This window comes from Polyodon spathula, chromosome 12, assembly GCF_017654505.1.
Source record: "Polyodon spathula isolate WHYD16114869_AA chromosome 12, ASM1765450v1, whole genome shotgun sequence".
Taxonomy (NCBI): domain Eukaryota; kingdom Metazoa; phylum Chordata; class Actinopteri; order Acipenseriformes; family Polyodontidae; genus Polyodon; species Polyodon spathula.
Genome location: NC_054545.1, coordinates 15,690,278 through 15,714,678, shown reverse-complemented (window position 1 = coordinate 15,714,678; position 24,401 = coordinate 15,690,278). Strand labels below are relative to the sequence as shown.

The 24,401-nt window shown below is 39.9% G+C and overlaps 1 protein-coding gene across 18 annotated transcripts in view; it reads right to left on the bottom strand.

Moving 5' to 3' along the window:
* ryr3 (ryanodine receptor 3) overlaps positions 1 to 24,401 on the bottom strand; it is a 146,022-nt gene that overhangs the window by 46,563 nt on the left and 75,058 nt on the right. For 11 of the 18 annotated variants that reach the window (XM_041267179.1, XM_041267183.1, XM_041267185.1 and 8 more), the window contains 14 exons: positions 23,379 to 23,513; positions 13,797 to 14,070; positions 10,846 to 10,960; positions 10,337 to 10,469; positions 8,187 to 8,290; positions 7,605 to 7,740; positions 6,471 to 6,657; positions 5,755 to 5,863; positions 4,646 to 4,766; positions 3,696 to 3,865; positions 2,541 to 2,761; positions 2,239 to 2,329; positions 1,083 to 1,223; positions 478 to 641 (listed from right to left, as the gene is read on the bottom strand). In XM_041267179.1, the coding sequence (XP_041123113.1) occupies positions 478 to 641; positions 1,083 to 1,223; positions 2,239 to 2,329; positions 2,541 to 2,761; positions 3,696 to 3,865; positions 4,646 to 4,766; positions 5,755 to 5,863; positions 6,471 to 6,657; positions 7,605 to 7,740; positions 8,187 to 8,290; positions 10,337 to 10,469; positions 10,846 to 10,960; positions 13,797 to 14,070; positions 23,379 to 23,513 (2,101 nt within the window). Of the gene's footprint in view, positions 1 to 477; positions 660 to 1,082; positions 1,224 to 2,238; positions 2,330 to 2,540; positions 2,762 to 3,695; positions 3,866 to 4,645; positions 4,767 to 5,754; positions 5,864 to 6,470; positions 6,658 to 7,604; positions 7,741 to 8,186; positions 8,291 to 10,336; positions 10,470 to 10,845; positions 10,961 to 13,796; positions 14,071 to 23,378; positions 23,514 to 24,401 lie in introns of all 18 variants that reach the window. The other 7 variants (XM_041267175.1, XM_041267178.1, XM_041267177.1 and 4 more) reach the window with 1 other exon arrangement.

Genomic DNA, 24,401 nt, shown 5'->3' with positions numbered 1-24,401 from the left:
AGGCTTATTGATGGGTGGCTCAGGGAAATCTGTCCAAGCACTTGTGCTGGTACTTTATTTCCTGGTCAACTTTCCTTGAAAGTTAAAATACCCCCCTGCCAAGGGTACTAGCCAATGAGATGCCAGGAAATAAAAAGCCAATTTTCTAATAAACAATAAGCAGCTGAAGCCAATAGCCAGCAGTACTTGAAAGAACAATGCTTTGAAGTTTAACTGTCGACGACAGCAAGATGATTTAACGACCCGGAGGAGTTTTAAACTTTTAAAATCCCGTTGTGTAATCAATACTCAATCTCAAGTTTATTTAATAAGCAAGGTGCACTACATTTGGCAAAACAAGAATACAAGACATGTACTGTAACTGATCTGAAAAATCATCCACAAATGTCATTTAACTCAAGGGTCTGATTTACCAAGCTTACTTAAACAGAAGATGAAAAACATATTGGGAATTTTTCACCTCCACCTGCGACTTACTTGGAAGTATTAATAGGTTTGGGATCAAAGTTTCCTTGTCCATCTACTGATGCCTGTTTCTCCAGCATGCTGGTAATGCTGGCGTCCACGTAATCGGGAGGCAGAGCCCCGGAGATCGCACTGAGGCAGGGCATGGCCATTTTGAAGAGCTCGGGGTCGTACTTCTGCAGGAATAATAGGGACTGATTGGAGGATTCCAACAGAGAAACACATGGAGGATTAGTGACGGGCAAGAACACAGCAAGCACAGCTCCGCAGGTGTTAATAGCAGCAGGAAGTATGCAGCATGCTGAAGAGCAACAAGCCCAATGCGGTTTCAAAGCCTATGTGATTTTCATGCTTCTTTACCACTATAGTAAACAGAGAGGTGAAGCTCTTATAATCTTCTGACACTATGCTGGACTATGCATAATATTACATGCTAAAAAGGCACAGTTAAAACGCCATCAAGGTGTTATTTGTGTACTTGTTGCTCTTTAAGACTCAACTTGTTATTATTCAATAATAAATTCAAAACTTAGTGTTGCGCTTTAAAAAGAAACATGCCATCTGTATTAGTAATGCAAACCAGAAGTTATCATCAGGACGCATTGTGACACCACTACCTTTTGAGAGAGAGAGTCAAAGACTCCCCAGAAGAGCTTCTTGGTGAGGAGCAACTCCTCCTCAGAGGCCATGCCATAGCTCCCCCAGCCCGTGGGGAGGCAGTAGTACTTCCAGCTCCGCTCGTAGTGATTGGTTAGCAGCTGCAGAGGAAAACGAGTGCTCTGTTACACAACAGTACAAGCTCTATCTACTAAGAGCTTGGCCCGGTTCTATATATAGTAACGGATGTAGCAGGACAGGGGGCCTGCAAATTGTAAGGTTGTTTGTTTTATGGCAGGAACAGGGTTAAAAAAAAAAAAGCCTCCCTGCCATGCTAATTGTTAATTGTTTAATTATCACCTGCACCTGGCAATTATTAAAAATTACAGCCAGGTGCAGGATATAAAAGGAAAGCAGTCAGTGTGCTCAGGGCTGCTGCTGTGTGGAAGGCGCGGTTGATGGTGTTTTCAACCGTTATGTAAAAGGTACAGTGAAAGTCTTTCCGGTGTTTAATCTGATGTTTTTGTGTCAGCCAGTAAACAACTTAGCTGTCCGGTTTTGTTAGAGTAGGTTCCTGGTGAATGTTTAGTTAGTGCTCCAAATGGGAGCTAGGTGTTTGTTTTTGTTTATTAAAAGTGTGCGTGAGCGCTGTCCCTTTCAATCCTGTGTGCTGGGTCATTACTTTGAAGGGAAAAGAACCTGTGCGAGCCTGTGTGCTGAGCCACCAGTTCACTATATATATATATATATATATATATATATATATATATATATATATATATATATATATATATATTACTGTTTTATTGTTGTGGATAAGGTGCAATATTTGGACGCTCCTTTTCATTTAGGATATACAGTACGTACTGTGAAGGTGTTAGGAAAATCATAAGAAGGGCAGTTCATCCATGAATTTAAACACTTAATACATATAGAAATCAGTGCTGGGGAAGTTATTTTTTAACAGAATTGTAATATTGTATACTGTAACTAGTTACTGTTACAATTAGAGACAGTTACTTCACAGGCACAGTTTATGTTTGAGTTTTTTTACAGATTTTTTTGAAAAAGGAACCGTAACAGCAGTTACTGAAAAATGTAATCAGATTACAGTAATGTGTTGCATAAAACAGGTTAATTTCTTCCACTGCGTAACAGAGGATACTGTGTATTTACCTTCAGGGGCATCTTGCAATACTCGGTCAGCAAAGGCACGTCAAAGACCAGGCGACGCAGAAGCTGCTGTAGCATTGAGGGCCGCAGGTAGCTACAACAAGAAAGTATGAGACTCAGCAATGCCTTCAAAAAACAAAGAGGGACCAACAGCCGTGAACTAAACATGATAGGGCTCTTCCTAACAAACTAGTTTTCTATCTATACCTCTTGTTGTCTCACAGCCTCATATTTAAACTCTAATTGCCAGATCTCTGCTCTGGAGCCCCAGCAACTCTCATACAGTTGAGGTTTGAAAAGCTCACCTACAGATACCCAGCAAGCATTCCTCGATGGCGTCCCTCTGTGCTTTGGTGAGCGAGCGACCCTTTGAGAGCCTGTAGATGGTGTGCAAGGTGGAGTCTATCAGGGAGGCGTGGTGCTCTGTGCCGGCAAACTGGGGAGCGCAGCGAGTGAGCAGGTGCAGCACGGCCGAGCAGATATACCTGTTCATAGCCAGAGCCATCTCAGTGGTGCTCAGAGCTTCCTGCAGGGAGTAGAAATGTGAAACTGAACAGGCCTATACAGTTTGCCCACCTCTCTAAACCCAGGTCAAAACCACTGTTTAAAACATAACAAGAACATAGTCTTCACTTTAACTGGGGGAAAAAAAAAACATTTTATCAGGTTGGCTGTTAGGACAGGTATCACTGATGTTTTAGATGTCCTCAGTCATAATAATGCATCAAGGCCAATGCAACAAGGCCAAACTGCAAATGTTGCCACCATCATCTAAATTAGGGCTGTCTAGTGGGTCTTTCAAAATATCCCATTTTGGGTTTGAAAAGACAATCTTAGGTAGCAGCACATACTGTTCAAATGCAGCAAAATGTATGGTTAACGTGCAACATGATTAACGAGCAGAAAAATACTGAAGCAGCGACTTCGTTTAGTCTTGTGCTACTAATTAATTATCTTTAAGGAAATTTAGAAATACTAAAAGAAATACATTGAATGACAAATGTAAGGAAACTAAATTATTGGTGTACTTGTGTGTGAAGGAGCGCATACAACGAGGATTTAAGTTTTTTTTTATTGATTTTCAATCAAAAGTTAGAAATATTAGTGCTTAAATATTACAATTTTGACATAATATAGGTATACTTCTTGACATCACCTCCAAGTGCTGCTTTTTTATAGTCTATACACCCTTTGCATGCAAAGCTTACTTGTTGGCTTATCTCTGTGTATCAGCAACATTTTGAACAGACAACTCTTACTGTCGCAGTCAGTTCTGTTCATCTGATTGACCTTTTTCCAGGCAATAAAACATTTCCCTGACAGCGCAATACACTGCCCACATAACTGCAGCACAGCTGTCTCTCAAATCATAGTTTTGTACTTATAATATTTTCATCAACTCTTTCCCTGCACAAATGTTTCAACCAGAAGTCTTCAACTGCAGCTCCTCCTTGACTCACCGTGTCGAGGGAGGCTGAAGCCCTGAGGTCCGGCAGGAAGCCCACCTCCAGCAGATGGAGCAGGAAGCTCTGGTCCTCAACCCCATAGACACGCTCCAGGAACAGCACCATTGGGGCCTTGTGGTCAGGACAGAAAGTACCGGACATGTCAGGCTCAGTGACAGAGCCGTCTGAGGGGAAAGAGGAACCAAATCAATGAAACAACACGACAAAGCAGGGAAAGAAAAAGCATGCTGAAAAGAAAGAACACGAGGTGCTAGATTATGATACCTAGCAATGAATGCTTGAGCAGACTGTGTTACTGCGATTATGAACCAAACCATATTTCCAGTGCTTTTCATTTATACTGAATATATATCAATGTAAACATTTTTTAATGTACCATGCCAGGTGTCTGAATGAGTTTAATGGGGAGAGCTTGGAGGGCATGTCTGGGAACTCAGTAAAATCCTTATCTTGTAAGATATGTCATGTAGCTGCAGCTTGCCAACAAAACCCTGTAATGTATGTACAGCAGATTAAAGTACAGGAATCTACAGCTAGTATTTGGGACCAGGTAACTTTTCTGAAATACCTATATAGTTAAAAGTTCTGCTTAGATTAACTGCATATAAAAACTACACAAACACCTGTGAGTTTTGGCTATGATTATTGTTTTTCTGATCGTGTTTCAGTGACCAATTTCTTCCTCGTGTAATTTAACAGGTAGCATTGTGTGATGCACTGCTGTTCCGGATTCTGGCTCCTGTTGAGTTTAAAAGATCTATAACAGCAAATACAGATGAGCCACAATGTTTTGCATAGAGGTTAAGATGCTCACTTATGCTGTGTGTGAATGCCAGTTTGTGCCCATCCTCTGCCCTGTTACAAAAACACCCCCTGCAAACAGATTTCCAATACTCCTGAACACCCATGCTTATACAGTATGTATCTATCTATCAGTAATGTACCTTTATTCACAATTGGCATTTTAAGTGGTATGCTGATAATGCCCACCAGGTCCTCAGTTGGCACCAGGGATCGCAGAATGGATCTGATCCGGAGAGCTTCCCCCTTCCCTTTGTTGATCAGCTGTGGGATAAGAAGCACACACACACACTGTCACTGTACTGAAGACTATGATCGTGAAGACTCTACATTACTTAAAGTGCTACAGAACACCCTGCAAAGTTTACATGAAACGTTTCCCTTGCAGTGCCCTGTATTGTCCATATTGCAGTGTTGTATGTTTTAAATGTTTGCCGACACTTTCAAAACCTCTAATCATGTAACATGGGTCATAAGTCAACAGGGACATACATTTCTGAAAATTTACCCTGAAATGACCACACTTCCTCCTGCAACAACGCTGGTTTTCTGTTCCCACAATGCACCCACTCACTTCAAATCAGAGCACCAGCATTGTTGCAGGAGAAAGCATGAACTGGGTAGACTGGGATGTTTAGATTCTAAAAAAAATAAATAACCCTAATTGATTTGCCTTCGATGTGTGAATAAAAATATCAAAAAATAAATCAAGAATATGCTGAAAAGAAATCTGCTTTGATCTGGACAGCATGGGATACAGCAGAGGTAAATTAACGTATTGCTTATAAACACTGCCGCTTTACTCCTTGACTTACGCAGGGAGCAGAAGAGAAGTGGCTGAAATGAGATCATTTAGAAATGTGTATAATAGGAGCCATGACTGCCAGTACTTGTTAAGTCTCCTTGAAACCAAGAAAGATTTTCTGCCAGGCTGCAATTGGAACAATTCATAACACATTTGTTAGATTATTAGATCCCATAAACACTGCTACTCAGGGGGCGGCGATACAAGGACACACACACCTCCAGATATACACTGACTGTTTAACACTTACCTGCTTGACGTTGATGCCTCAAGGTGACATGCACCTGCACTGAGATATTTAATCATCCCCACATTCTGATCATTCCAATAGCTGGCGATAAAGAATGTCATACCCAGGTTTCATCACATTTAGATAAGTGGGCGTCTAAATATATAGGTATATAAAACAAGGTAAGAAATTGACTTGTTGAAGCCGGTGGAACTCACATGCATCTCCGGTGCGCAGCGACCCAGCAGGTCAATGAGAGCGGAGTAGAATGACATGATGGCATTGCCCATGTGAACAATCTCCTCCTCTTCCTCCTCCTCCCCAGTCCTGCTCACGCCAGAGACAGGCAAACAAATTGAAACACAAGCTTTAACAGAATACATTGGAAGAAGACTCCCATTTCATAGCAGCAGAATTGTTGTAGTTTCCTATTAGCCTAATTGGCCACAGTGTACAGGTGTGGTAGCAAGCTCAGGTGGCTTGTATAACTCAGCATACAGCATTGCTCAAACATCTCTGCAATGCAAGTCCTATTTCCATCGCTGATAAGTACACCTTATAAGTTTACACTATAACAGTACCATCTACTGTAGCCAAGCACTCCATGGCCCTGTGTTTACTGGTATAAGGTAAAACTACAGTAGACCAAGCAGGCCAGTGGCTTTATCAGTGTACTTATTAAGAACAAGAAGGCACTAACCTAGACTCTCATAGTTATGGATGACTTACTGATATAAACAGACAATACAAATTAATGCATGGGAGTCTATTTAAACTGAATTTGCTATGAGAAATACACTAATTAAAACCCATTTCTAGTGATGATATATGTCATTTGTAGTAAATACTGTATATTTCTCAGTAATGTTGGGTGTGGTTTTGCTGTCCACTGGTGTGAGGTTATGTGGGGCATGATTAGGGACATGGGGCTTACGCGTCTCTCTGGAGTCCCGGGGGACCGCTGGGCACGTCGAGAGCGGGGTTCTCAGAGATGCTGATGGCCTCCTTCATGGCCCCCAGCAGGCCTTTCCCCCCCTCCCCACGCAGAGCCGGGCCGAAGCACTCGGGGTGACGGATCAGAAGCTTCACCACCACGCTGGAGTTCTCTTCAACACTCTCCCCTGCACAGACATTAACAACAGAATAGGGGTAGCACCAACCACCTGACTGGAAACAGGACACCTCAGAAACTGGTTTCTACCTCAGAAACTGGTAACTGAATCTTAAATTTCAAAGCAGCAGCAGCCACAGAATCTTATTTTTATACTAGTAGCGAACTAGCTGTTTTAATTAGATAGAAGTAATGGGCGGTTTCAGATGAATGTAGTGTATATATCACATATAAACAACATTTAAGAACATTATTTTTTTTCATTTATTTATTTTTTAATCCCAAGCAGTTTTAAAATATAAAACACAAACAAAATGCACACACACAAATAGAGAGCCAGACATGATTTATTTGACCTGGACTATTCAACTGAATTAAGTCATTCTACCCCTACCACATAACAGGAACTGAACCGCTACTGTGGGTAAAGGCAGCGGCAAATGAAAACAGGATACTGATAACATTACAACAGTGTTATATTTACCAGGCCAGGTTGAACAAGACTGAGGGGAAGAGCCCAGTTAATAGGGATACAATCCTGACTGAAAGTGTCAATTAAAAAACTAATTACTGGAATACCACTGGTTAAAATTCTGTAAAATCAGCTGGGAAACTAAATCAACTAAACTTTGCTGAACTGCTGTAATAACTTCACTCCATTCAATTACTAAAATGCAGAAGTACATTCTCTTCACTGCAGGGGTGGGGCGGTTGTGGCAGTTCTATCAGTAATGGAATTATATTTCATTCCTTTAACCCTTTCTATCCTGGAAATACCTGCACCCGGAGCGTATCAATGGGGAAATGATTTGAAAAAGGAATTGGAAATAGAAACAACAGGAATTAACCCCAACCCTGCTATTAATAGAGATGTTTCCTGGATACAGTACTATAGACTACAGGCACTGGGGGAGCCAGGATAAGAAGAGTTTACATCCAGCTTTGAGTGGAACCCACCGTTGACAAAGACAGCGAAGCGCAGGAAAGACAGGTAGCGCTCCCCTTCGATTGGATTCCACCCGATGTCAGGGTACCCTTTAGCCAATAGCATGGGGCAGCTCTGGAGCCCACAGCCTGCCAAGTATGTTACGACCTGCCAACACAGATACACAAGGATTAAAACTCGGTTCACATAAGCGTGCAGATGTTCTCAACACAAACAAGAAAAGAACATGTCACTAGAAAATGAGTGGAATACAGAGAGATTAGTTTTTGCAATAATGCCATCAACATTATATTGTGTTCTCCAATAACTGCTTGTTGTGTTATGCACCAATACAAAATAAAGGCCTAGGGCACTCAACTGTTGGCTAGCTATATAAAGGGTTTTATTAGAAGTTTGTTCCATCCACTAACCCAATGCGCACACTGTCACACCACAATTATTTGGTTTATGGTTGTGTTTATTTGGGCACTGGGTTCTTCAATAAAAAATATCTTCTGCTGTGAATTCTAATCATATTCTTCTGAGTAAATCATCTGACTCTTCATATATACAGTAAATGTTTCTCACACAGTGAAAAGCATTGGAAGCGCTACCTTGTCCAGGTCAGGCTCCTCCAAGGCCAGAGCCAGCCCATTGTTGTCCATCACAGAGGCGGCGGCCACATCCAAGGGGGTGGAGCCTCTCATTGCCGGAGACGCTGCGAGCACAGGAAGCGCCATCAGGAAACAGGAAATACACACAGAGCTGACTACATACCTGGAGTACACCTATTGTAGACAAGTATTTAGCCAAATTAAAAGGTGTCTCTATGACGGGTTAACACGCAGGTGTAGAGTGAAGGAAGAAACCCTAAACAGATGTGAAACCTTTTTGATTGAAAGAGCCATATCGATGACTAGAGATTTTTAAAAAGGGACATAAGACACAAAACCAAAAATGACATAAAAATGTGAGGCAACATTTGTTTTTGCACTACCAAAAACTAATGTCCAGTTTTCAAGAGAGCCATAGTGTGGAGTTCTGGTGTAGATAATGCCAAGCCAAGTCACTACATCAGACTCAACACAGGACTTCAGGACACAAATGGAAGTAAAAGGAAGTTTATTTACTTACTTATTTTTAATTTATAGGAGTGTGAGTCTCTTGCTTTCACAAGCACTGAACCCAAACAGCAACTTCAATGTAATAAACGTCCGAGTTCAAAGGAATTGCTCCAACTACAACCTGTATTTAGTAATGTAACTGGATCCTTTATAAATCAGTCTAACAGTATAACATTAAATTCCACAGTAGTTTCTTCAGTACTGAAATCTGAACAGCAGAGGGCAGAATCTACATGTAAACGCTCATTTATTAGCAATATGCAGGTGCCAAGTACACTACGGTATGGACATACGCCTCCCATTGCAGCGCAGTTTAAGCCATTCCAGATTTAACCACAGGGTTGTGGTTCAAAAAGCATGGCAAAGGAAAACATATTTGAAATCCTCGGTCCTAACTGGGATCCTTTATTTTTATTTTTTAGGAGCACACACAATGGTGTAATGCATCAATGTACTTGACCCCCTTATTTTATTGAAACATCATTCAAATATGTTAATTGGTCAGAATGCAGTGGCTTAATGGGATAACTTCAATTAGTTTGTTAGCAGCTGAAACACAGCCCTCCCTGTGGTAGTGGAGGCATCAAAGGGAAGCTGGGTGTCTAGCATCTCTAGCGTCTTGACTTACTTGAGAAGCAAACCAGAAAGATGTGTGGCCATTCTACATGAATTATAGATTTTTAATTAAAAATGATATATGAAGAATGTGAGACTTAAATTAGATAGCTCACTGATTTCTCAGTGAAGAAACCCTGTCTTTACGTGTTTATCTAAAAAGCTAAGTGATTTATTATAGAAACAAAAAACATGGCCTAGTTAGAACGCCTTAGTATAGGTAATACAGCTCTGTAGTAAAAGCTGGACTGGTACAAACTGCTCTGCAACGGGAGTCTCCTTTCCATCTCTGCATTATCAGCAGCATCTCCCATCTATCAGTGTGTGCCAGCATCCTGCCAAACTCCTGTCAAGCATGTCTCCCTAATTCATCTCCACATCTCGTTTGTCAGCGCTAAGTGCTTACTGCGTACAGCAAGTGCTTAAACTGCCGACATGAGGCACGTCCACCGAGCCACTCAGACCAGCCTGGAGGTCTTGTTGCAGGGCTCTAAAATCAGTTTCTCTCCTTCTCATTATCTTTAGTACCATCCTCACAGCTCTGCTCCCCTTGTGCAGATGAACTTTACCTTTTGAATTAAGATGATTCAATCATACCAAGGATCACCCTCTCACCCCCATATCTGGTTCTTGTTTCACAGGAATTATTTCATCTGAAAGGGCCTTCTTTCCCATCAGCAAACAACCATCTACTTCCCCTGACGACTGACACACTGTGCAGCCAGTAAGATTTCTTTAACCCTAAAGATGCTGCTGGAGTGAAATGACCTAGGAAGTAAAGCAGCAACAGACTTCCTGGAAAGCAAGGTAAGCAAACTGAGAGCTTTCTTTAACCAGTCATGTTTTAAATGAAAATGCTTGTTTGCTTTGTTTGTTAGCTACACTCACTTTAAAGGCCCAGGTTCAACACTGAATGTTAATGTTGCAACAGGGATATGCAACTTGCATATATTACATAACACAGCACAGGTCAGGGACACATTTGACTTTGTATTGCACAAGTACCAGTGTGCTTCAACACGCACCCAGTCCAACACTGCTGTTCTCCAATAGGTAGCTAAGATGATCAAACATGGACTTCTGGTTCTGACTGCTGATGCGGCAAAAGTAGCACAAAAATCGACAGCAGCTCGCCACCATCTTGGGAAACGCAATCTGCTGCAATGAGAGAGGAAACGAGCGATTCACAGGGATCCGTGGAAACAAACGCTAAACAGGGACACTCAAAATTGTTTTATTCTGTAACCTTAATATAGTTCAGCTGATCAAGCAAAACATGTAGAGACTTCGTACCGATCACTGTTTTCTTTTTAAAATGTTCTTTATTATTATTTAAACAATACTGTTTTTCAAACAAGAGACTTATTGAGCATACATTGTTAAATTATAGGATTATCCAGCTAATTGTAGTTGCAGGGTTACCTGCAAAAAAAACCCAAAAAACCAAACAAACAAACAAATATGTGGCGAAGACAAAACCGTAGTATTTTGTCCCAGAGGGTGCGTGTGTGATTGTCTGTGCATGAGGCTCTACCTGAGATTTGTCCCCTCCGAGGACATTCACCATGACCTCCATCACAGTCTCGTGCATGCCCAGCACTCTCATCAAGTTAGGGTGCTGGTAGAACACCTTGTTGTTCATGATGTCCCTGCAAAGCAACACAAAGAAAACAAGCATGTTAAGAGTATCCAGGACCCACAGTTAGCCACAACCCCGGGGGCAACACTGAAACCCACATGTTGTCCAATGCCTTATGGAATAACAGAGAACTGTTCTGTTTTAGAGTTTCAGATGACATTTTCTACAGTAATCTAACATTTGGGTTACTGTAATTAACAAGCCTTTTCATCGATACTGTACGTTCGGCAAAGCTCAGCTGAATGACAACGTGAGGGTTGGTTCACTTTGTCGAGTGGGCACTGTAAAGATCTCTGGAAGCTGGCTGAGCATTATACATCACGAATGAGAAATCATTCACACACACCTTACCTTGTGTACAGAAATCGTCCTGTACATGGAATATATGGCAGAATATGGTGTTTAATAGCAGTACCTGAGTGTTTGTTTTTATGATTTATAACAATTTAACACATTGTTTGTCTCTTAAAACAAATCATTTCAGTTTTAGTGGCACAAACTGCACGAGACACTCTCTCTTATAACAAGAAGAGATGAAATGGGGAGGATGCTGGGAGCAACTGGACGACCCTGCACACTACAAGCAAGCTTCTTAATCACCATGCAAAAGAGACAGGCTTGAGGTTATAGAGCTTTTAAACATGTCTAATCTCACACAACTCTACCTGTTACAGCTACACCCTAAACACCACTTATTAACTATTATTAAGACATGTCTGACTGTTGCCTTGGGTTCAGTCCTTAGTGTCCAATTCATCTTTTGCTGTAGGAGTTATAAATGTTATTTTATTAAAGAAACTGTTTGAATGTTTTAGGGGACCAGTGTCAGGCATTTATGGTAAAGCCCAAGGATGGAAATAAGACCTCTCTCAGGCCTTGTTTAGCCCTAACTAATGTAACTAAATGTACAGCAGTCCAAGTTTAGAGCTAATCAGGGTCTGTAAAGCCAGCTGTTAATGTAGAGCAGTTTGAGCCATCACAGGTTTAACTGTGTTGTTAATTAGACATAGCTGAGAATGTTACATACTGCCCCCAGTAAATGGAATAATCCTAAGAGGATCAAAGTGCTGTGCAATGGGAGTCTTATTTCCATCCCTGCACTGTCCTCGCTGTGTCTATGTCACTGATGCTGCAGCAGGCAATGCGGTAATGTAACACACATTTCTGCTAGCTGTGAAATGCTCTGGAGCATACTTTCCAGATCTGAAGGTGGGAGTAAGGCCGGGGACTTTTGAAGATGAAATTACAAATGTCAGGAAGAAGAGATATTTATAGAGCAGCAAAAGTCGCTATGGTTTATCTGAAATCAGAGCATGTCTGAGGAGTGTTTTTTAAGATGAATGATGCACACCTGTGTTCAATGAGGATCAAAGTGCTAACCACGGGTAATTATATTATTAGCACTATACAGTATAACTGTTTTCTTTACAGTAGTGCTAACCAGTCACCGACCCCTTTAAAAGCAGGCTCTTATCCCTTATTAGCACTTGGCAGTTGGTTCTTCTACTGCAGGTCAAATTCATGTCAACTGCATTCACAGCATATGCCCTGGAGCATGGACAATTATAAGGAGCAGTGTAATCTTTTTATTTATAGTGTTGTATGCACATCCGGAACAATGTAAACAAAAGGGTCAAATTATCTTCGGCATAAGAGTGGGCATGAATGCCAACCAGAAGTGAAAGCATTTCAAACCCAACTAAGGAGAAGAAGCAAGAGACACTCCACGAAGACTTCACACTGCAGGCACTGCAACCTGAAGCCACAGGACAGAGTAGTCACATGCACAAAGCGTGGGACAGGGTCCAAGATGAGGCAAGCTGGAATGAGCTAACCAGAGTGAGAGACAGACTGCCAGCTGATAATGTATCCCCATGGGATGAACAAGATGCTACAACAGGAACATTAACAGTGTAGGAGACATCTTCAATTCCTTCAAAGACTGTGTAACTGAAATATTGAATTCCCTGAGCAAACACCCTGATGATTTTATGGTCTTAGCAGGAACTTGACAAGAGACAGAGACAGCTGAAACTACCTGCAATCCTAGAATTTAGTTCCATTTTCCATGACTGTAGTACCTTTGATGTGATCTGAAAAATAACGTGTCCGCTAACTAATGTTGTCTCAACTGACATGCTGCTGACCAGAGCGTTAAAGGGTTTAGCTTGGGTCTAATTGCTGGCACTGACCACTTTAGTAACACAGGCAGTTCAATAAGGCAGTTATACAGTAGGTGTTGTACAGGTGGATATTCCATAATGAAATAAAATGCATAAAGTAGCCCCTGATATTGAAGTGATACAGCCACCTGAAATGTCTTTGTATAAGACGGCTCATATATATATAGATATATATATATATATATATATATATATATATATATATATATATATATAGTGCAAGTCACAAGCCAAGTTTCAAGCACTCAATAAAGCTTAGTAGCCCCTCTTACCTCTCTCAGAGTGGATATCAGCTATCAGCTTTTATCTCATCTTACAGCACCCTATACAATATTCTCTGTATTTATATAGCTCCTTCAATCATAGGGCACAATTGTACCATGTTAAGTTTACAATCTATGCATTTATTTTATCATGCATATATGGTTTGTTTTATTCAGAGTTATGGCTCCTTCTCTAACTCCACAGAGTTCACAGAAACTTTTAAAATGTATTAAAATGTGTGACCGAAGAGGATAGGATCAATTGAGATGCACCACCCTGCACTGTAACCAATGCTGGTAGTCCCGATCACTTTCGTAAAGCTTGGATCGAGGTACTGTACTGCTCTGCAGCCCACGCAGCAGCCCCTGCCTTGCACACAGCCCAGGACTCCTCTCCTACCCCAGTCCGTTGATCATGAGCTTCTCCTCTTCTTTGCCCATGCGCACACTGAGCAGGGAGCGGATCTGCCCCAGAGAAGCCAGCAGGTTGATGGTGTCCTGCACGGAGGTGGCGCTGATGGTGTAGCCCTTCCTCATGGCGCGCAGCAGCTCCCCGATGCTGTCGTACTGCCGGCGCAGCAGACTGAACATCACGCGCACCAGCTCAGGGTCCTGGATGTGAGACTCCTGGGCCCAGCTCACCATGGTCCGAGAGATCAGCTCCTTCAGAGTGGCTGAAAAAAAAAAGTGAGGTTTGGTAGGCAGGTAGTAGTAAGTTAAAAATGTTTAGTTATCAATGAAGATATTATCAATTTAAACCAAAACCTCTCCAATCAGTTATTCTTTCTCACTCATGCCCTTTATTTACTCTAGCTTTAAAAAAAAGCCACAAAACTTGCCCAATTAAATTATGTGGAATTTATTGGACATTTACAGAATCTTTTTACAAACAAGCCTGGAACAAACAGATTGTTTACAGGCTGAGAAAGGAGAAGAACTAGTCTGTAGCCGTGGTGTTTCTTCTTTTTAGCTTTAAATGACAGTCTGTGACAAGATTACTGTTGACAATACCATTATTGATAGGAATCATTCTGTACAATAAATCATAAAAATACATAAAAATGGTATTAACCTAAAGAAACCTAACTGAAATGTTGCTCTGCAGTGCAGGGTTGATTTATTTATGTGTAAGGTACACAGAGCCAGACACCATGGATAATAACGCAGGCAGGGTTAAATGAACCACAATGTAAATATCCCCAAGCTCGGGCTGAAGACATACTCAGCATTTTTTTAATCCTATCATTTTTTTATATATTAAAAAAACTAAAGACACCTGAAGGCTGTGCTAGACTGCCAGTGTAAATCACTGAAGACAGCAAGTGACACGGGGTGTGTGTGTGTGTGTGTGTGTGTGTGTGTGTGTGTGTGTGGTCCAAGTTGTTTCTAACTAGTTTTGTACCATCCACTGGGTACTGTAAATTGTAACCCTGTCACGGATATATATTTGTATATTTAAAAAACAGTACAACAGAATTACGAAATGCCATTTTCATACTGTATTGCTCTTGTACTCTCTCCCTCAAAGTATCTGAAGTATTTCTGTGGGTGTGATAGTGAGGAAGGCGATGATATACCACACAAGAGCTGTATGCACATTAAAAACTGGTGGATTTCATCAATTTAGATGCAGTTGTTCTGGGTTATTCCTAAGTAACTCTGTTCTGAAAACCCATTGTAGGCTTTAATTAAACATCCACCCACCAGAGCATTTAACTTACCCATGTAACACATCAGCATTGACACTCAATGCCCACTGAATACTCTGTATAATGAAATACAAATATACTGGAAATATACAGGTGGGAAATGAAACTACAATACAAATATACAGGTGGGAAATGAAAATAAAATTACTGCAACTGCAAAACCAGTCTCCTTTTGGTATCACATTCTCCAGAAGAAAGAAATAAAGATGTATGCTTAGTATCTTTAAAAAGCTTGTCATGCCTCAATGATACTGAAAGTGGCACATGTCCAACTGAGCACTCAATATTGGCAAGGAGGACCATAACCCAGCAGTTGTGCAGTGTACAAGAGGTAACACGCTCCTGTTTCACTTGTAGCCCTGTGTAAGACAAAACTATAAAACACGTTCCACATATAAGTTTCAAAATATGCATTCTACAGCTATGGCCACAAATTTTGCATCACCTAGTATTTTAGGATTACATGAACATAAGTTAAATATTTTATTTAACATCATGCAATCAAAGAAACAAGATACCATAATAGTAGTACAGTATTTCATGTCACATTTTTCAATTTATGATAGCCTTTCGTTAAGTGGATGGAAAACTACAACGTGGTATGTAATTCAATGTTAACGTAACATTATTCAACAGGTTTAACTATTAACTTTAACTTTATGAAGCAAAATGTGTTAATTCTATAGGGTGATGCAAAAAGTTTGGCCAGAACTGCACACTACGTACATTTAGCATAGAAGATGACTGTGGAATGTGCAAAAAGTAGAACAATGTATTTAATTTATTCAAAAAAATTTAGGACTAGTCCAGCACCACAAGCCCTGCAGCACAATAATTCATTTTGAGTTATGCAGTGTTCTTGTCAAGTGCTCAGTTCAGGTATCAGTAAGTGTTTTTTGCTTTGTTTTCTGGTTGTGTGTGTGTTGCATTGATAAATTCCACAAACAGTGTAATATGTTAGTTTTTTTTTCTGTTAGGAAATACCATTTCTGTTAGAGTAAGAGGTACACAGTGATTTGTATCTTACACCCTGCTTTTATACTGTATAAGCCATCACATGTGTATTTGTAAACCTTATGTCTTAGCTTCATTAGAACCACAGTTCTTAAATATTCACATTTCATTAAAATCCTCATCATCACTGCAGATGTGTCCGAGGGGCAGTACTGTAGTTTTTACGGGAGAAGTTATATTGGTGATAGGAATGAGAGTCGTTTTCTTTGTAGTGGATAGTATTGGCAATGCTACAGAAGTGTTTGCAAAGATTATGGTATTAATATCCAGGAATGGTACACTGTCCTCTGGGATGTTCCGAGCATAAGGGTGGCAGACCGAATAAAATGTTCCAGTTCTTCCAAGGTGCAGTTAGAGACACCAAATATATGTCATTGATATACTTCTATTTAGATCAGGTACTTTCCATTGGTATTGTTGAAAAAATCCACACCAGAGAAAGGTAGGAATACAAGCATCCCGTTTTAGTTCTCATGCTAAATCTCTCCCTTTTGAGTGGAGAATTGAATTCAAATCAAGAACACGCTTGCAAGTTTTAGTAATATACTGGTTGAGGAGTCTTCATATAGTGCAACCCTCATTGTTGATGACGACAGTGGAGAGGTTTTTCATATTCAGGTGATTATTACAGTTATTTCAGGATAACTGTGCTTGATTACATTGGTGAAGAATACATGTTTCTATATACATATCTGACTTCCTGAAATCATTTCCATGGGTATGAGGGAAGGAGGCCTCACCGATTAGGCAAGACAGCCCTTCAGCTATCTGTAAATACTGCTGAAACATTAACCGGTGGTACTTGACGCGTGAGTGCCATAAATAAGGCTATTTTTTCTTATAAAATGTGTTAGCTATTATAATTTGAGCCTCACACGCAGCCCTAAATCAGGCCAGCAGCAGACACAGATGCTGACTAAGGCAGCATGAAAGAAGGGCAGGATTCACAGGGCTTCACACCTGATTATTACTCCCAATTCAGACAGCTTAGCTTTTAATGCTCTAGGCTACTAACACATTGAAGGCATTTAAAATTCATTATAAAAGGTAATCTTCTTCAGAATACCAAGCTGGCTGGATTTATAGACTTGTGTTCCATCCCATGTGTGTCATTATGACTGAAGCAATAAGGAAGCAATACAGTAACAAATCTCCACAATTAAATGAAATGGTATCATTGTTTCATAAACAGATTGCAAGGTTTGCTAAAAAAAAAAAAAAAAAAAAAGTAGTATAATGATTGCAATGGTGTATTTAATACAATTTGTAATTTGTGTTTGAGGGCAGAATCTTAAATCTCCCAAAACTACCTGTACAGAAATATAACTGAACCCAAAATGGCAGTTAGCTCTGAAAAAATAACGGCATTCAACAACACAGAGCACAGCACTGGCCCCTACATAATGTGCTATGTACTACTTCCATATAAGACACTGACACCGTTGAATTAGCTACAGTAGGGTTGTCTTTTAACAGTTACCTACTGAAAAAAAAGTTAACATGGATAGAAGACACTGTCCAGAGCAGCCCATAATTTGAATGTGTGATCCACAGCACTACATTCTGCTGTGAGAGAGCCTCCAGCTTGCTGTATGCTGCACTTATATATATATTGATCCAACAACATAGTGCTGAATATCAGCATTCAGGGGGAGATAGCATTACCAGGAAGCTACATTCCTCTATAAAGAGCATTGTTTCAGCTTTTCTTTTCATTGCAGTCCTTTAACTTAGTGGTATCACAAAATAAGCTGACTTGAATGTCTCATTTTATTAAGGCAAAGCACTTGATTTCTCATGCTAATTTGTTTATTGATCACGTAATTTGCTAATGGAGAGTTCTGTTAATAGAACACCCATGCAGCTAAGCTTGTACGTCACGCAAACATGTTGGCATCCAAAAAAAATAAAATGTTCAAAACTGTCAGGTGATTCATCTTGACGTAAAGGTTTAGCTTCTTTTATAATTTGAACAGTTTGCTACTAAGTGAAGTGTTAAGTGGATGACTTTTATGGCATGTCTGTTACTATTAAAGTAATTGGTAGCTAACAAAAGAGTTCCTTACATTTTCTATGCAGAGCCATTCATTACATTGGTATAAATGTGCTGTTTTAAAAGGCACATGTTTTAGCAAACATGTATTTTAATCTTAAAACACAGAATCTGGTCCTATTTTAGGGTTAAGAACAAGAGTCTCTGAATACATAAGAGACTACCAAGCACTATTAAAGATGTTTTCACAAACCTCTGAATGATTACAATAACCTTATCAGATCTGCTGTTCTATATGGAATTTATCCTGTGGTGTTCTGAATATAGGATTGCAATACACAGAGGTACCAATGAAACTAACACATGAATACTGCACAGCAAACAGTTTGCTATAACACTTTCCAGATGGTTTTTCTTTCATCCCTTAAAATAAAGTATTATCAGACTCCAGCAGTCGCTAGGGCAGGGGTAGTCAATTCCAGTCCTAGAGGGCAGAAAGGTTTTTGTTGCAACCAAGCTGTCTGTTAGTTAATTGGCCTAATTATTTGATTGTTAGAACAAAAGTTTACACTTTCTCAGGCCTCATAATGTTTTATAGGTACTGTACTGTGCTTTGCAGATTGCCCTCAGATGTGTCGTGACTGTGGCGTACCCAATGTCCTTAATCTTTATGTTCTGATTTTGAGAGTTCTCTTGAAGCCACAGGGGTGCTATAGACAATGTATAGTCCTCTTTTTTTATATCCATATGCAAGAGCGTCCTTCTTGCAATATAGATGCATGGATGGGAATCTGGGTGAAACAAACTAATATATATCTGTATAGACGGGATGGACTGCATTTAAATAACAAGGGAACTAGTCTACTCGGAGAAAAGATCCTCGAGCAGGTTCGGAAGCATTTAAACTAGAAAGGAAGGGGGGAGAAATCAACAAAAAAACAGAAGGGAGACCGCATCAAAACAAGAACAACAACTCAGGTAAGACAACCATTAAATGTATTTATCTAAATGCTAGAAGTATCAGAAACAAAATTCTAGAACTTGAAGCTACTGCACTAACAGGTAACTATGATGTGATAGGTGTTACAGAAACGTGGTTATCTGAGAGTGATGGGGACGAATATAATATTTGTGGGTATACACTGTATAGGAAAGACAGGCAGGACAGAAGAGGAGGAGGGGTAGCGCTATACATAAGAAACAGTCTTGAAGCCCAGGTGTTAAACCTGGACAAAGAAAATAAAACCGAATCAATATGGGTCAGAATAACAGACAAAAATTCAAAAGGCATAATAATAGGAGCATGCTATAGACCGCCAGATTCAGACGGTGAGCACAATAATCTGTTATACAATGACATTAGAAATGTGTGTAGCAAAGGAGAAGCCATACTAATGGGGGATTTCAACTTCCCCCAAATAAAATGGGAAAACCCGGTGGGTAGTGCGAAGGATGAAATAGAAATGGTGGAAATGACAAATGACTGCTTCCTAACACAATTTGTGAAGGCACCCACTAGAGGGGAGGCATGCCTTGATTTAGTCTTTTCAAATAACGAAGATAGAATAACTAAAACAGAGGTCAGAGAACCACTGGCAAACTCAGACCACAACATGGTCTCATTTGAAGTGTTTTTTAAATCCCCAAAAGTAAAGACTAAAGCTAAGGTTTACAATTTTAGAAAAGCAAACTATGAAGGTATGAAACAGAGACTAACAGAAGTAGATTGGAGTAAAATAGAGAAAACACCCACAGAAGAAGGATGGTTGTTCTTCAAAAATGTAGTACTAGAGGCGCAAAACAATTATATCCCTAAAGTAGACAAATCTAAATGTAAAACTAAATTGCCAAAATGGTTTAATAGATCAATTAAAAAAAATATTCAGCGAAAAAAGGCACTTTACAGAGCATTAAAAAAGGACCAAAAAGAAAGTACGCAGAAAGAGTACACAGAACTGCAAACGCAAGTCAAAAAGGAAGTTAGAAAGGCCAAGAGAGAAATAGAAATGAACATTGCTAAGGGAGCTAAAACCAATTCCAAAATGTTTTTCCAATATTACAACAGCAAGAGAACATTCAAAGAGGAGATTAAATGTTTAAGAGATACAAATGGCAAAATCGTAGAGGAAGAAAAAAAAATAGCAAATATGTTAAATGATTACTTTTCACAAGTTTTTACAAAGGAAGATACTGACAACATGCCCCACATGTCATCCAGTTCCTATCCAGTTTTAAATAACTTTAGCATAACTGAGGCAGAAGTGTTAAAGGGACTAGGAGCTCTTAAAATAAACAAATCCCCTGGGCCGGATGAGATCCTCCCAGTAGTACTCAAAGAAATGAAAGAAGTAATTTACAAACCGCTAACCAAGATCATGCAGCAGTCTCTTGACACAGGGGTGGTACCGACAGACTGGAAAATTGCAAACGTAATACCGATCCACAAAAAGGGAAACAAAACTGAACCAGGTAACTACAGACCAGTAAGCCTGACTTCTATTATATGCAAACTTATGGAAACTATAATAAGATCCAAAATGGAAAATTACCTATATGGTAACAGGGTACTGGGAGACAGTCAACATGGTTTTAGGAAAGGGAGATCGTGCCTAACTAACTTGCTTGATTTTTTTGAGGATGCAACATCGATAATGGATAATTGCAAAGCATATGACATGGTTTATTTAGATTTCCAGAAAGCTTTTGACAAAGTCCCGCACAAAAGATTAATTCTCAAACTGAACGCAGTTGGGATTCAAGGAAACACATGTACATGGATTAGGGAGTGGTTAACATGTAGAAAACAGAAAGTACTGATTAGAGGAAAAACCTCAGAATGGAGTGTGGTAACCAGCGGTGTACCACAGGGATCAGTATTAGGTCCTCTGCTATTCCTAATCTACATTAATGATTTAGATTCTGGTATAGTAAGCAAACTTGTTAAATTTGCAGACAACACAAAAGTAGGAGGAGTGGCAAACACTGTTGCAGCAGCAAAGGTCATTCAAAATGATCTAGACAAGATTCAGAACTGGGCAGACACATGGCAAATGACATTTAATAGAGAAAAGTGTAAGGTACTGCACGCAGGAAATAAAAATGTACATTATAAATATCATATGGGAGATATTGAAATTGGAGAAGGAATCTATGAAAAAGAGTGCGGAGGAGTTTTTGTTGACTCAGAAATGTCTTCATCTAGACAATGTGGGGAAGCTATAAAAAAGGCTAACAAGATGCTCGGATACATTGTGAAAAGTGTTGAATTTAAATCAAGGGAAGTAATGTTAAAACTGTACAATGCACCAGTAAGACCTCATCTTTTATATTGTGTTCAGTTCTGGTCACCTCGCTATAAAAAAGATATTGCTGCTCTAGAAAGAGTGCAAAGAAGAGCGACCAGAATTATTCCGGGCTTAAAAGGCATGTCATATGCAGACAGGCTAAAAGAATTGAATCTGTTCAGTCTTGAACAAAGAAGACTACGTGGCGACCTAATTCAAGCATTCAAAATTCTAAAAGGTATTGACAGTGTCGACCCAAGGGACTTTTTCAGCCTGAAAAAAGAAACAAGGACCAGGGGTCACAAATGGAGTTTAGAAAAAGGGGCATTCAGAACAGAAAATAGGAGACACTTTTTTACACAGAGAATTGTGAGGGTCTGGAATCAACTCCCCAGTAACGTTGTTGAAGCTGACACCCTGGGATCCTTCAAGAAGCTGCTTGATGAGATTTTGGGATCAATAAGCTACTAACAACCAAACGAGCAAGATGGGCCGAATGGCCTCCTCTCGTTTGTAAACTTTCTTATGTTCTTATATATATCGGACTGCATGCCTGGCAGAGGTGTTTTTCAGGAATTCATTTCTTAATTACTAGAAGTAAATCAGTGAAGCATTCTGTGCTGGTTTAGCATGGAAGAAATTAAACAGATCCTGTCCTGACCATAATGAAAAAAAAAACAAAAAGGCCGGGTATACCCTGGTGTGCTCCTGTAAAGAGCACAATACACAGTGCTACCCTGTCACTAGCTAGTCATCACAAACAGGTATCCAAGGTAACGCAGAAGACAGGGTGACATAATCAATTATGCTTGACTCCACTTTATATCAACCAGCACAACTATTCTGTAATAAGGCTCTCTGTGCTCCAAAACCAATAACACAATTTCAGGAAATTAACTTCAACCAACATCCACAAAGGGCACTCCAGAGATGAGTATTGACATGTGACAGATCTAATTATCCTCCACTCCACGAACCAGGTTATATTGTAGCAGGAGGCTTTGTGTTCCAAAATCTATAACAAGACAAGTCTGTAATTATTTACTGAAATTATTATTTCACATCCCCTCGGAGATGTGACAATCCCCCCTTTGAAGACTGTGGGCAGGTCACTGGAACGACAACCTCTTAAGAGCATAAAATTGCTACACAAAACATTCAGCAGTAAATAATGCTTACACAAGTCAACCATTAATTGCAGTGCACATCGAGAAAAAATATAAAAAACAAATTGATTTAGTATATTAAAAGAAGAGGTTGGCAAGACGCTGTATTGCAGCTGGGAAGAGAAATCCAGGACAATGCCTGTGCCATTAGCAGGTCTGCATACTTTACACTGTATATTCAGTGTTCAGTGAAAAGTTATTACTGGAAAAAGTAAACAGTGAAGGCAAGGGAAAATGACAATGTGGCGTAATGTAGCTGTTATGCAGGAGGCATTAGATCTTCCCATCACAGCTCTGATTTGAGCACATCTCAATCCCTTTAACATACCCTTTTACTGTAATTCCACTTCACAACTAGTTAATCCACTAACATTCCCTTTGCATTACTGCTGTATTAAATTCAATTTGATCTGCGCAACAGGAACTGAGCGGCATGACCCGAACTTATATACAGTACATGAAGGAAGACACTACTCTCTGCATCCAAAGTAATTATTTCCATATCTCAACTGCCTCTGATGGTAGGACTAGTTAATTTGATTCTTAGTTAGTTTTCCTAGACTGAGCGAGCTCTTGCTACAGCGTTAGTGTCAGAACAGTAATAATGCTGAGCCCAATTGCATGGTCATTTTATCATGTGGACGACTGTTCAATGAGACTCAAGCTCAGCGTCTGGATTCAAACCTGGGCCACCAGATGTGAAAGGCATGAAAAGCCTTTTCACATGAGCCAGCTGTCTGTGCCACCTCGCCTCACTGAAGCTTGCTCAGCTGGCATGCTGATGTCAGGAATGATCTAGCTGTGTGTGGTACTCACTGGGGGCTGCCTGCTCCTCCTCGGTGGGCTCCTCCTGCTTCTTGGGTGCTCCTTTGATCTTGTGCACCAGGGAGAGCAGCCGGCCCCTAATAGAGGTGTCCTGCTCCACCTCCTCCTCCTCTTCCAGAGGGATGCCTGGCAGGGAGACAGGAGAATCACACTGCAGTCCAAGAGATGAGGGGAACATCACACAATCCAGCTGTGTACCGGATATGCAGCCTACAGCTCAAAAAACCAAGTCACATAACTACAATGTGTCACACTGTACACTGTTACACATCATTAAACTACCAAGTCTGCCTCTCAAACAGTTGATGAGCTGTTGAAAAGCCTTGGCTGTGTGTCAGTGCCCTTAAATTAACACTGTAGTTCTTTATTCTAGTTCTGAAATAGTATACACTTAGAGTGAAGCAAACTTAAGACAAGAGCAAATGCATAATGCAAACTGTCCCTTAATGTATATATTTTGTTTAAAAGGTTGTTTGTGAAGCTTAGTAACAATATTGATTGTAAAATGAAGTGTATTGATGTGTGTGTGCATGAGAGATAACCGATTAAACAGAATAACAGTTTACAGAATAAAAATCGGACCACCAGTGTAGATTAACATCCTGAACTGCATTATCCTAAAACATCGTTACAAATGCTGCAGACATCAAAAAGGCACAAGCCATTCTCATATAATGAATTCTGAAAGACTCTGAAGACTGAACATGCAAGCAACTAGAAACAGTGAAGAATAACTTTATGAAATAACGTGTTATGAAATATCATGCTTCCAACAACTTGCGAGTAATAAACAAACTGTATGTGTATTAATCATTTACTGTTAAGCAATAACTGTAACGGAATTATTTATTCATAAATATGTTAAGATTCAGTAGGATCAGCAAATGCACACAGTCAAGTTTAGTTATATTGACACTACAGCAGGTTACAAATTCCCTGTTTTTCATTTCAGCCCATGCAAGACAACAGTGTTTTGAATGTTTTAGAACTCTGTTTTATATATATATATATATA